Genomic DNA, 13,704 nt, shown 5'->3' on the forward strand with positions numbered 1-13,704 from the left:
GGAGCTCTGGGTACCATAGAATTCTAGGTCAGTCCTGTCGTTCCTGCACCATCCTACTAGGTCGAATAGTTTTTCGGTACTGCTAGTGCAGCCTTCAGAGCTACTCGTGACCCCGAGTAGTTCCAAAGATGAGCGCAAGCGCAGTACGGACGCTCGTCTTTGGAATCACTTGGGGACGCCAGTAGTTCCGGGTGCATATTATGTCGGCGCCACTCAGTTCGACGCGGGGAGAGCCGAATGACGGCTCTCCCTGTTGCCGCTAAACTCCGAGGCGGCGTTAAATACTATTCCCCCTCTGAGTTGTCGCAACTCGAAGGGAGTTGTAATTCTGGGTCTGGCAGCCGCCAGAGCCCCGAATTACCGATACGTGGGGTGCGCATCATAGCATTGCTGCTATGACAGCGCCCAGTTATGGCGCTCGGCTCTCAGAGCCACGTGGCGAAATGAACTGATTCGAGTAGTTCCGAAGCTTGCCTGAGGAGTAACAAAGATCTAGCAAGTCGAATAACTTCAATCAGGTACGGCGCAGGAACAAGGGGATGGGCCAAGAACTATAAAGGCTCTATGGCACAGGTGTAAAACACAAGGCCCTCCTTGCCACTTTATGGGGCCCTCAAGAGCTTCCAACTTCCATCATTGTAAGCCGCAAAAGTAAGACAGCGCACTGCCCTCCTGTCCAGGAGAGCACAATGGTGACAGTGTAACTGATCGGTGTGTAGCAATAACTCATGAGACACCCCCTAACAAAATTGGCGTTTGGCCCCCTCCTTGGATCCAAATCCTCACTTCAGGTTTTCTTTAATACTTTCTACTTATAAAGATGAGATTAGACAAGTGCTGAGCTGCATCTTGTCAACAGCTTCGCCAACTTTAAGTGGAGACTACTCGTTATGTTTATGGGGGCACAGACTAAATTCTCTACTGGTTAACCCTTAGTCAACCCCCAGCAGGTTTCACAGTGAAGCCAGGCAGGTTCTAGACTTTTTGCCACCTGAAGCAATACCTTGGAAGACACCAATATCCGCAATGTGTGTGCAAAGCAGGACCAGAGAGGAGAGACATAGCGAACTGCGCTTTGCATGCACTGGCACTACGTTTACCTCCTTCTGCTTCCTCCAAGACAGCATCTCCTCCCTGCTGGCCCGCAGCATCTGATCCCCAGGATGCCGGGTATGTGCTGCACCGGCGCCGTATCACTCACCAGCTCTCAGCAGATTAGAGATGGGATCTCCAGCAACACGTGAAGTCTTGCTTCCTTTCTGACTACAGCTGTGCCTCATGTGACCCGGCAGCACGTAACAGGTCACATGAGGCACCAATGTAGCCAAGGATTTAGGACACTGTACATGCGAATGGAGATTCCATCGCTGGAATGCTGAAAGCAGGTGAGAGGGAGACAATCTACTAAGAGGGAGATGGGGAGTGCGAGGAGAAAGGCATTGGGGAGAGGAGCTGCCTCTTGCTGCCCTCTGATAGTTGTCGCCCTTAAAGACGTGATTCACGTTCCTTCATGAAAAAACAAAACAAAAAAAAAAACCTTCCCCTGCAGTAAAAGGATAGGTTGTGCTCCACCCCACCTCTCACTGGTCCACCAGATCACATGACTGCTCCATCATGTGATCAAGGTCAACACAATGGGAAACAGGTTCAGGGAAAAAAAAAAAAGACACCCAACATTTCTGGATCTTCACAAGTAGGCCTGTTTATTTACGGAAGTACAGACCTGTTCATTATAGTCCTGTGGCATGTATCCAGTTCTGAAGTAGGCAACCGCAACCTCATATCCGTCCCTAAAAAAGAAAAAAAAAAGAGGTTATCTGCAAACTATGCACAGATGACGATACATGACAAATACTGCTCATTAAATCTTCATAGCATGGCTATACACACAAGAGTCTGCACGGTCAGTCTAAACTGCAATACTTGCTGCTGTGCATAATACTGTGCTGGCAGGCAAATGACAACCGAAAGCATCCCTTTATCATCCAATTTATTTAGAGGCTTGCAAGCGCTCCAGACCAATTTATTGAAGCACATTTTTTATTGTTATATTTCCTAACTTCTTATTAGTACTGTTGTGATGTGTATTTATTGAGAGACAATATATATGCAATACAATAATAGAGGACTTCTGCCTTCAGGTTTTTTTTTCTAGCAGAGAGAGAGAGAGATCAAAGCATTCCAAGAATTTACAGCACAACCAGTGACTGAGGTCAAAAGCAGTGCACTTATCTCAAATGAGATGACTCTATTGAAGCTGCAAATGGGTTAAAGTATAACTCCATTGACAGAAATGGACACATAAAATGGTGCACAATAGCTGCACAGCCACACATTGAAGAGGAGAATGGTCGCAATTATCAGAAGGGTCCCAGGCAGCCATGGAGTTTGGGAGGAGGCTGTGGGAAGCCTCTGGAGGATCCAGGGTTCCCTCTACTTAGGTAAGTATCTCATTCTTTGCCTGAGTTTGCCTAGGGTTCTCTTTAAAGTGAGGTATGTTACTCCGGCGCTGGCAGATCACGTTCTGGCCCTTTATTACTGAGTCACCTGCTCCAGGCTCTGCTCCCTCCACTGGGTGGTGCCAGTTAAACTGATTGCAAAAAGATAAAAAGGGACAAGGGAGCGCTCCAATGGTGCGTTAACTCTTTAATAAAAAACAAACACACTTAAAAAGATACAATTACACTTTATGTGCAAGTAATGCACATGTAAGAGGCCGCCAGCGAGTCCCTTCAGCCTCCTGAGCCTGGCCAGGGCTAACAGGGTTAGGTCAGACCTGAAGAAGGCGTGGCTTAGCGCCAAACCGCGTAGTGATGTTAGACGGCTTGCCGTGAGGAGACCGAGCCGGCGTTGGCCCCCCGCACACCGACACCATCGAGCACAGACCCCGTTAGCCCTGGCCAGGCTCTGGAGGCGGAAGGGACTCGCTGGCGGCCTCTTACATGTGCATTACTTGGCTGTGTGGCTGTGTGGCTGATATGGTGGTGAAACCCCTCCCACAGTGTGACATCATGGCCATGGTTCTGACAGGTTCCAGTCTGTGAACCTCAATGCATTGTGGGAAATAACTGCTGCTGCTAACTGCCAAGCAACTCCCACTATGCATGGTAGATCAAACAACATGAACCAATCACACAGTGAGCATCAATCGTTTCTTGAACTATCTCCTATATTTTAACTTCTCACTTTGCAATGTATTGATTTTTCCCCCTACTGCTATCTTTCAGTAAAGTTCCTCTTTAAAGAGAAAATGTAACCAAGAATGGAACTTCATCCCAATCAATAGCTGATACCCTGTTTAATATGAGAAAATATTCCTTTTCACAAACGGATCTTCAGGGATCTCTGTATGGCTGATATTGTGGTGAAACCCCTCCAACGGTGTGATGTCAGGACCATGGGTCCTGGCAATTTCCTGTCTGTGAACCTCTTTGCATTGTGGGAAATAGCTGTTTACAGCTGTTTCCAACTGCCAAAATAGCAAACAGTATCTCCTTCCACTGACCTCACCTGCCAGCATAAGAAAATGCCACCATGTGATAAATGTCAGAATGTAAATCAGGGAGAGGAAAGATTTTACACTGGGCAATACTGACTAAATCATTTATACATAATTATTGTAAAAATGAAGCCCTTTTTTATTACATTATTTTCACTGGAGTTCCTCTTTAAGTTATAAAGCATTGTAAACACAAATACTTACACATGTAGCCGCTTCTTGTCGTCCAGTGATCCCCTTTCATACACATCACTAAAACGCCTCCTGATCACTTTGATGTTTCTAGAAGGAATAAAACAAATGCACCAACATTACATGCGATGCCAAAACTACATTATAAGCATTACATGCAATGCCACTATGGTCACATACTGGAGTCACACGCTATGCCTTATAGCATCCTTCATTACAAGAAATCCCCTGAACAGTCTGCTAATTCATATGGGGGGGCTCTATTGCCAGGGCAAGAGGAGCAGCAAGAAACAGCTCTTTTTTCCCTTTACTCATTCTCCAACAGGCAGTATTGGACCCATTTTGGATTGGTGTGGACCAGATCATGGAAAATCATTACCAGCTTTATCCCATCAGTTTTTTTCCCCAAGGCCCATTCCATGAACAATTGCAGGCAGCAAGCCCAGTCTTACAGTGGACCTGAACTCTTACACAGGACAGAAGGAAAACAGAGAAATTCACCCTGTATGTATTTACAGCGTTAAGCCTGTCTAATTTCCCCTCACTAGTGTCATTTGATCCTGTTGTGTCAGCTCAGGAATCTCAGCAGCTTTTGCAGAGCAGCTAATTTGTAAACACACAATGTTAACCTCTGCAAGCAGGAAGTAGACTCGCTACAGATTTATTGCAGGATTTGTATCAGCTATAACAAAGAAATGTTTTTGTACAACAGGAGGAAATTGGCTGCGCTTCCAAATACAGGCTGCACCCAAGTTGACCAGCTGCATAGATGTGCAGAGCCCACACACGGGCCCAGCTTTGCAGGGGTAGCTGCTCTGCCCGGAGGGGATCAGGAGGTTGTTGTGGGCACAGTAGGAGTCCAGGGGGCTCATTTTTTTATTTGACTTAAAGTGGATCCGAGATGAACTTTTACACATTGCATAATTGGGTTCCTTTCCTATTGTTTATAGGGCATTCTTCAAGCCAAATACTTTTTTGTTTTTGTTTTAATACTGTAATTCTCTATAAACTAAACAAGCCACGCCAACAGGTTTTCAGAGTCAAGGCACTTTCAGACAGTAGGAAGGGCTCATGGGAGCTCAGTCTGGGCAGGAGGAGGGGGAGGTATTACTAGCCAGAGATTTCAGAGGCAGAGGGGAGGAGGAGGGGGGATTAGGTTTTTTTGCTCAAGATGCAGATAAGCCTGCTTCTGTGTAATGTTTACAAACAACATGGCTGCTGTCATTGTATCACAGGAAGAAATAATCATTTTCTATTAAAGCTGTTTGCAGCTAGATTTGTTGTGTAAACTATCTAAACTTTACATAAGATATATAGACAAGTTACTTGTTATAGTTAGTTTTTCATCTGGGATCCGCTTTAAGATTCCCTTTAACAGCTGAATGATAGACTGGATGTCACACCCCATCGCACACAGCAGGTGTGTAACCTGCCACAACGTTACAATGGGAAGAGTGACGTTGTGGTTACCTGTTCCACAGTTCGTTCTCAATATATCGGTGATCATAAATGTTCCTCTGCACGTTTTCAACCACAAACATGACGACAGCCCTACAATGCAGAAAACAGAACAAACAGAATTTAAAAGAGACCTTAAAACAATCCAAAAGTCTATGTGATTTTGCTACAACGAAATAGGGACATTTCCAGACCTCTCTGCCGCACGCTGGTTTTGAGACACTGAAGCTACAATAGCCGTGGCTGTCTTCAACGATTCAATGATAATCAGATGAGGACTTGGTGAACATAGAATGGGTGTAAAGCTATTGTCAGCATGGCTAACATCAAAAGGTCCAAAAATAGTAAAATACAACTGGCACACCAAACCTGAAATCCATAGTCCAAGCGAGTTATTCTTAAATGCGAAAAATGCCACTAATAGTTTGTGAATACAACTGGCCCCTTCGCCAAAGTGAAAAATAACCATAACACCTTTTAACCTTAGGGGAACGTGCATTCTGAAGAGAACATTGGTTGTTTTCCTTCTCATTTATGAATAATTAAGTTGGACTACAGTTTTCAAGTTTGGTGTGCCAGCTGTTTTTTCACTTTTTTGTGACAAATCACCTTTACAGAGAAAGTTTACTGTATATCAGTGGCATACCTACGGTATTTGACACCCGGTGCTGATTTATTTCCCCCCCCCCCCCCCCAATCCACCAATTATTTTTTTTAAGGTGGAAGTTGAAGGGTTGGGGCAGTAAGTGCGTTGCTGCTACATTTTGGGGGAAAGGAGTCGCACTGTGGTGGAAAGAGTTGGGAGTAGATAGGTACTCTTTATAGAAAAAAAACAAGCTAGATACATACATGCCTTGGTAGAGGGAATCCTCTGGATAGTCCAGAGGCTTCACGGTGTCATCAATCTCACCGCCACTGGTTGGGATCCTCTTACAGTTTGCTCCCCTTCATGTTTGAGTGTGGCGGTTCTGTTCAGGGTTGGGGAACTCTAGGTTAGAGGACCCAGGAAGCCCCTGAACTATCCAAAGGCCTCCTTCTCTACCTAGGTAAGTATTTTGTTTGTTTTTTTAGCCTAGCTCAAGTTTGCTTTAAAACCTGCCAGGCCTTTCTCCACATGCCCACTTTATACATCAGCAAATAAAAAGGCTCCTTCTCCACACTGTACCTGCCAGGCTGCAGCCTGAGGTGCAGCTAAAAAGAAAATTACACCATCTCTACAGCACCTGCCAGCAAGCAGCCCCTCTCCACATCATGCCCTCTACACAATTACAAATCTGCTTGCAGCCTGAGAAAAAGGCGCCTTCTCCACAGTGTACCTGTCCACTGGACAGAGAAGGCAACATGTAATTTAAACTACACCTCAGCAATCAGCAACATCCCTGCAGCAAGCGTCAGCTGACCGCAGGAATCAGCTGACACTTCAGACACGCCTCCCTAACCTATAAAAGGCAGATCTGAGCTGTGCGCGTCCTCCTAGAGACTGCCAGAAACAACACGTTGACCCACATCTACACAGGAGCCGGGGATGCGAACATGCTGACTCATGTCTACAGGGGAGCCAGGGATGCGACCGACCAAAGAGGAAGAAGAAGCTTCCTCCAGCTGCTCAGAGCAGCCTCCAGAGACAACACCAGGTCCGTTTGATACATGGACAGTACAATACATGTTATGTAAGTAGCAGGGCTGTGGAGTCAGAGTTGGAGTCGAGGAGTCGGGGCAATTTTGGGCACCCGGAGTCGGAGTCGCTGATTTTATAAACTGAGGAGTCGGAATCTGAGCCATTTTTAGTACCCGGAGTCGTAGTTGGAGTCTGAGTCGTGGTTTCATAAACTGAGGAGTCGGTAGATTTTTGTCCCGACTCCACAGCCCTGGTAAGTAGAGCAAGTATTTATCTACTTATGTGTTTTTTTCCCTGGCATAGTATGGCTAATCCTCCTGCTTTAAGGTAAAATTGGGTATCCTGAATCATTTTTTATTTACATTCTACTATACATCATTCCAATTCCTCGTTAAATGATAACAAGTTAAAGCACACATGACCAATGACAAAGCTACCTTAGGTAAGCACAGAGGTATGTACATGCTGGATCCACATAACTGTGTGTTGTCCGTTCCGCTCCTCGTTTCCCCCGGTCCCTGTCATCACTCCTTGAAAAATGACACTTTTCAGTCTAATTTTCAGACAGGAAGAAGCAGGCTTTCTGTGATGTTCCATCCTATCACCCTACCATTCAGGGAAGTGAATGGGGCGGGAGAGAGGAGGAACATCGCAGCAAACCTGCCTCTTCCTGTCCAAAAAATTGCCTTGAGACAAAAGTCATATTTAAAGGAGTGATTACAGGGGTGGAGGAAGAAGGAGAGGAACGGACAACACACAGAGGAGTGTGAATACAGTATGAACAATCCTCTGTGCTTACCTTGGGTAGCTTTGTCTTAGGTCAGGTATGCTTTAAATATCCTTTAAATATTGTGATCACAGTTTTTAATACAGTACAGTTCTTAATTACATACTTTCAGGGCCACCACGTACCTCTGTGAGCCGTACAGTTCCCAAGCCTTCGCAATGCCACAGGCTATCCCATGCGATGGGTTGTTTGGTAGAATTTTACCTGCCTCCTCCTGTTTCCCCAATGCCCTTAGGACTTGCCTGATAAAAAGAAAAGTAAAGACAGTCTGAAAGGGTATAATGCTCAACATAAACTAGCTGTAATCCTATGTGTGAAAATATATATATATATATATATATATATATATATATATATATATATATATATATATATATATATATATATATATACACACATATATACACACACATATATACACAGTGGGTTGCACTTGCAAAAGTATTCACCCCCCTTTGAACTTTTCCACATTTTGTCACATTACTGCCACAAACATGCATCAATTTTATTGGAATTCCACGTGAAAGACCAACACAAAGTGGTGTTACGCGTGAGAAGTGGAACGAAAATCATACATGATTCCAAACATTTTTTAAAAATAAATAACTGCAAAGTGGGGTGTGCATAATTATTCAGCCCCCTGAGTCAATACTTTGTAGAACCACCTTTTGCTGCAATTACAGCTGCCAGTCTTTTAGGGTATGTCTCTACCAGCTTTGCACATCTAGAGACTGAAATCCTTGCCCATTCTTCTTTGCAAAACAGCTCCAGCTCAGTCAGATTAGATGGACAGCGTTTGTGAACAGCAGTTTTCAGATCTTGCCACAAATTCTCGATTGGATTTAGATCTGGACTTTGACTGGGTTATTCTAACACATAGATATGTTTTGTTTTAAACCATTCCATTGTAGCCCTGGCTTTATGTTTAGGGTCATTGTCCTGCTGGAAGGTGAACCTCTGCCCCAGTCTCAAACCTCTGCCCCAGTCTCAAGTCTTTTGCAGTCTCCAAGAGGTTTTCTTCCAAGTTTGCCCTGTATTTGGCTCCATCCATCTTTCCATCAACTCTGACCAGCTTCCCTGTCGCTGCTGAAGAGAAGCACCCCCCGAGAATGATGCTTCCACCACATTTGACAGTGGGGATGGTGTGTTCAGAGTGATGTGCAGTGTTAGTTTTCCGTCACACATAGCGTTTTGCATTTTGGCCAAAAAGTTCCATTTTGGTCTCATCTGACCAGAGCACCTTCTTCCACATGGTTGCAGTGTCCGCCACATGGCTTGTGGCAAACTGCAAACGGGGCTTCTTATGCTTTTCTGTTAACAATGCCTTTCTTCTTGCCACTCTTCAATAAAGGCCAACTTTGTACAGTGCATGACTAATAGTTGTCCTATGGACAGAGTCTCCCACCTGAGCTGTAGTACTCTGCAGCTCGTCCAGAGTCACCATGGGCCTCTTGACTGCATTTCTGATCAGCGCTCTCCTTGTTCGGCCCGTGAGTTTAGGTGGATGGCCTTGTCTTGGTAGGTTTACAGTTGTGCCATACTCCTTCCATTTCTGAATGATCGCTTGAACAGTGCTCTGTGGGATGTTCAAGGCTTTGGAAATCGTTTTGTAGCCTTAAGGTGGCCACACACCATACAATTTTTTAAATATCTGTTCAATTTAAGAATTGCAATCAATTTTTCTGACTGATTGTAACATTTCAAAAATATGACCAATGTACCACACACCTATGTTCAATTTTTCCCCCAATTATGATAAAAATGATTGGAAACTCTAACAAAATTGCTAGGGTGTGTATATTAATAAATTGACAATCCAACACACACCATACAATCTTTAGAAAGATTGAAGAAAAATATCTGGCAGTCCGGATCGATTAAAATCGAAGAAAACGGGAAATCCGATCGGATTTTTCAGTCGAATGAAAAAAACGCTTTCGATTTTTTCGGGAGATACGATCGTTTTTATCGAATTACTGTAAAATCGGATCATTTTATTGTATCGTGTGTGGCCACCTTAAGCCTGCTTTAAATTTCTCAATAACTTTATCCCTGACCTGTCTTGTGTGTTCTTTGGACTTCACGGTGTTGTTGCTCCCAATATTCTTTTAGACAACTTCTGAAGCCCTCACAGAGCAGCTGTATTTGTACTGACATTAGATTACACACAGGTGCACTCTATTTAGTCATTAGCACTCATCAGGCAATGTCTATAGGCAACTGAGTGCACTCAGATCAAGGGGGGCCGAATAAGTATCCACACACCACTTTGCAGTTATTTATTTGTAAAAAATGTTTGGAATCATGTATGATTTTCGTTCCACTTCTCATGTGTACACCACTTTGTGTTGGTCTTTCATGTGGAATTCCAATAAAATGGATTCATGTTTGTGGCAGTAATATGACAACATAAGGAAAACTTCAAGGGGGCCGAATACTTTTGCAACCCACTGTATATTCCTAAAATAAAATAAAAAGATTAGGTACAATAGTGAGTCTCCAACGGTAGAAAAGGGAAGCTAGCACCTAAGGTCCTTCTGTTCCCCTATTTAGAGAGAGCCACTTAGGAACTAGGGGCCTGATTCACAAAGCTTTTATGCTAAATTATCTCACCTTATTAACTAACAATTTATCTAACTTAACTCGTGTTTTAGCTCTCCTTATTTGACATAACTCATGGTTTAGCTCTGCTTATTTGACATAACTCATGGTTTAGCTCTGCTTATTTGACATAACTCATGGTTTAGCTCTGCTTATTTGACATAACTCATGGTTTAGCTTTCCTTATCTAACTTAACTCATGTTTCTCCTTATTTGACAGAACTTATGGTTTAGCGCTCCTTATTTGACATAACTCATAGTTTAGATCTCCTCATTTGACATAACTCATAATTTAGCTCTCCTTATTTGAAATAACTCATGGTTTAGCTCTCCTTATCTAACTTAACTCATGGTTTAGCTATTCTTATTTGACATAACTCATAGTTTAGCTCTCCTAATTTGACATAATTCATGGTTTAGCTCTATCTATCTATTTATCTCATGAATTATCTCTCCTTATTTGTTTATCTCATGCATTAGCACTCCTTACAGTTAAGGTGAAAAATAAGTAACCTTTGTGAATAAACCCCTAGAAGTCTCAAGCGACCGTGCTGGCTGGAAGTAGAGCAGGCGTGCTGCACCTCACAATCAATTAGATTAGAGAGGCGCTCACGTCTGTGATATACTGCTTTGGAAGGCACTATTGTATTGACCTGAAGAAGCGGGCAAGCACCTGTGAAATGCGTTGTCTTATGTGCATGAATAAAAAGTATACTTACCTTTGTGGTTTGTCCTTAAGGAGGTAAGATCTAAATACTCCTAGATATACACAGTTGCAATGACACATGAGAGAAAGAGGAGCCCAAATGGTGAAAAACTGTGTTAAAAACAGATTTAAAAAAAAAGGAAAAGCTTGAGGTGGCTTACCTCAAATGCGACAAATTCCTATAAAAAATGCACAAATGTTATTAAGCACTAGGCAACGCGTTTCGTGCGTCGTTGCACACTTCCTCAGGCCAAATACAGTGCCAAAGAAAATCTCAGCCTGTGCAAGGGACGCCAGTTGTAATCAGTTTTTTAGGGTGCCTCCAACAAAGTATTAAAACCTCACAATGAAGGAAAAGTTTGTTGGTTAGTGGCAGAAGAAGGAGGAACAACAGCAGCAACCAGGACATGGTAGTACTTACAGTAGTAGTGATTGGCTGTGAACAAACACAAGTGAGTGATAAACAACTGTTCTGCCCGAGTCACCCACCTGCTTGGGAGTCTCAAGCCTACTTCAATGCTCTACTACCTTTGCTGAATGGAATACAAGTGCACATATTTCCTGCTTACTTTCTTCTATGAATGGTTTGTCCAAGAACCATGGTGTGAGCACCCAACCCAGGCAAGGTTCTCTCATGAGGCAAGGTGAAACATTTGCATCAGGTGCAGAGATTACAGGGCCAGCATGTCTGTACTGTGTTTACACTTACAGCATGCAGTCAGAGTAGGAGGAAAGTTAGTTGAAGAGGTCATCATTGAGGAAAAGCAGCTTGTTGTGCTGTGTGAGGAGTCTGGCAGTGAGTGAGGAGGGGGGGGGGAGACAGGAGACCAGCAGTGTTTCATTTGACTTGCACAGCAGAAGGGAGGAGGTGGCACTGCTGTCCGGACTGAGGAGTAATGGAGTGGCTGAGGGTGAGCAGTGTGTTTGTCACAGACTTACAGCCAGCCATTGTGCTATTGTGTTGAGCTGCAGCATGTCATGTGAGAACATTACATAGTTACATAGTTATATGGGTTGAAAAAAAGACATACGGGAGTTTAGATCGCACCCTTGTGAGAGAAAATTGAGTGTGCTGGGGTCAGAAACACAGCACTATATATAGAAGAAAGAAACCTCAGAACAAGCACCACTCAATTCTATTGTATCACAATATATAAAAAAAAATTATATATTGTGATACAATAGTATTGTGTGGTGCTTGTTCCGGGGTTTCTTTCTTTCTTCTACATATAGTGAAAAAAGACATACATCCATCGAGTTCAACCAGCTGAGTAAATTGTTGGGTGCTGTACGATCATTCCAAATCGGTTGGGGGGGAATATTCAAGTTTGCCTCAAAGCAAAAAGTCTAGAAACCGGCCGCGACTCAGCCTATGCATTGGCATACCCAGGGACGGATTTCTGAAAAGTCCACAAAGGCCCGAGCCTTGGACGATTGCAGGCTGAAGGGCCACCTGGATGTGCAATAGGGAATGCTATAAATAAAAGGCTGCAAATGGGGAGCAACACATAAAAACAGTAAGCGGATGCCCAGGGGAGCTGTACATGAAAGAGAGGGGCTGCTGTGCATGGATGTTGAACACAGAAGAGGGTATTGCACATGGAATGGGAGAGGGACATGGAAGGGGAGCCCCAACAAACTGGGCCTAGAGGCTGAAAAGGTATAAATCCGCGTACAAGAGAAATCGCCGCCGGGAGACTTGGGAGCAGGATACAGCCGATATATGGCTTATCCTGCTGCTGCACAAGTCCTGGCGGCGTTAAATACTATTCCCCCTCCAGGTCCACTTGGATGGTGAGGAATGATGCAATTCCCTGCGCGGGATACCTTGTGTTTGTATAAATCCAGCCTTGGCAATACCATATGATGTGCATCATCTCTACTCATACTAAAATGACCGTCTTACTGGTGGACTGCAGGAGTCCGCGAGGACAGCCCCCCAAAACTGGCGGCAATGGTATTAATCTCAATCTGCTTCAGCGCCGTCGTCCCATCCTGTCTGCAGTCAAACATGTAGTCCGACCGATTGATGCCTAAAAACACAGACTGACACATGCCAAGATTTAGCAACAGGAGGGCTGGAACAGAAATTCTGTATATTTTTAATAATTATCAATGTACCTACCTGCGCCAACCCTTCATCCAGCACGTCTCTGTACACTTTAAACAATCGCTCCATGAAATCATCCACCTTCATTGCACTAGAATACATTTACAAAATAAGCAAGTAGGAAAAAAAATGGCTTGACCTTAAGGTGGACCTGAACTCTTGCACAGGGCACATGGGAAACACAGATTAATCCACTCGTATTTAGAGACTTTAGCCTGTCTAATTACCCCTCATCTGTGACTAATCACAACTGTAATTTGATCTCTCAGCTCTGTCAGCTGGCTGCCTAGGCAGAGCAGCCAATTTGGAAACACAGGATGTTAACCCTATGGCTGCTTCCATGAAAGCAGGAAGTAGACACACTGCAGATTTATATCAGCTGCAACAAATAAATGTTTTTTTTCTGTAAAGGTTATTATGCTGTTTTTTTTTCTTTTAGAGCAGCGAGGAAGTTCTGAGTTCAGGTCCGCTTTAAAGCAAATCTGTACATTTGAAAAACGGAAAAGTCTTGATGCTTACCTCGGGAGAGAGGCTTCCCCAGTCTTCCTACACTTTGCTCTTCCAGCTCTGAGACCTCTAAAGTGCAGCCACACTGCGTCAGCGCAGTAGCACAGACCCACTCGGGCTTCAGCAGAAAAAGCAGAGCCCTATCGGGACTCCTTATCCTCCAGCTCCATTGTGCTAACGTTGACCCCTTACCCCTTCCACAGTAACAGAAATGTCACTAGCCTAC

The 13,704-nt window shown here is 44.0% G+C and overlaps 1 protein-coding gene across 1 annotated transcript in view; it reads right to left on the reverse strand.

Moving 5' to 3' along the window:
- GSS (glutathione synthetase) overlaps positions 1-13,704 on the reverse strand; it is a 40,492-nt gene that overhangs the window by 11,504 nt on the left and 15,284 nt on the right. Inside the window, exons 4-9 of the mRNA XM_068263784.1 lie at positions 12,987-13,062; positions 12,768-12,907; positions 7,680-7,796; positions 5,162-5,242; positions 3,704-3,781; positions 1,724-1,790 (exon numbers count right to left, since the gene is read on the reverse strand). Of these exons, the coding sequence (XP_068119885.1) occupies positions 1,724-1,790; positions 3,704-3,781; positions 5,162-5,242; positions 7,680-7,796; positions 12,768-12,907; positions 12,987-13,062 (559 nt within the window). The remainder of the gene's footprint in view (positions 1-1,723; positions 1,791-3,703; positions 3,782-5,161; positions 5,243-7,679; positions 7,797-12,767; positions 12,908-12,986; positions 13,063-13,704) is intronic.

This window comes from Hyperolius riggenbachi, chromosome 12 (assembly GCF_040937935.1).
Source record: "Hyperolius riggenbachi isolate aHypRig1 chromosome 12, aHypRig1.pri, whole genome shotgun sequence".
Classification (NCBI taxonomy): Eukaryota; Metazoa; Chordata; class Amphibia; order Anura; family Hyperoliidae; genus Hyperolius; species Hyperolius riggenbachi.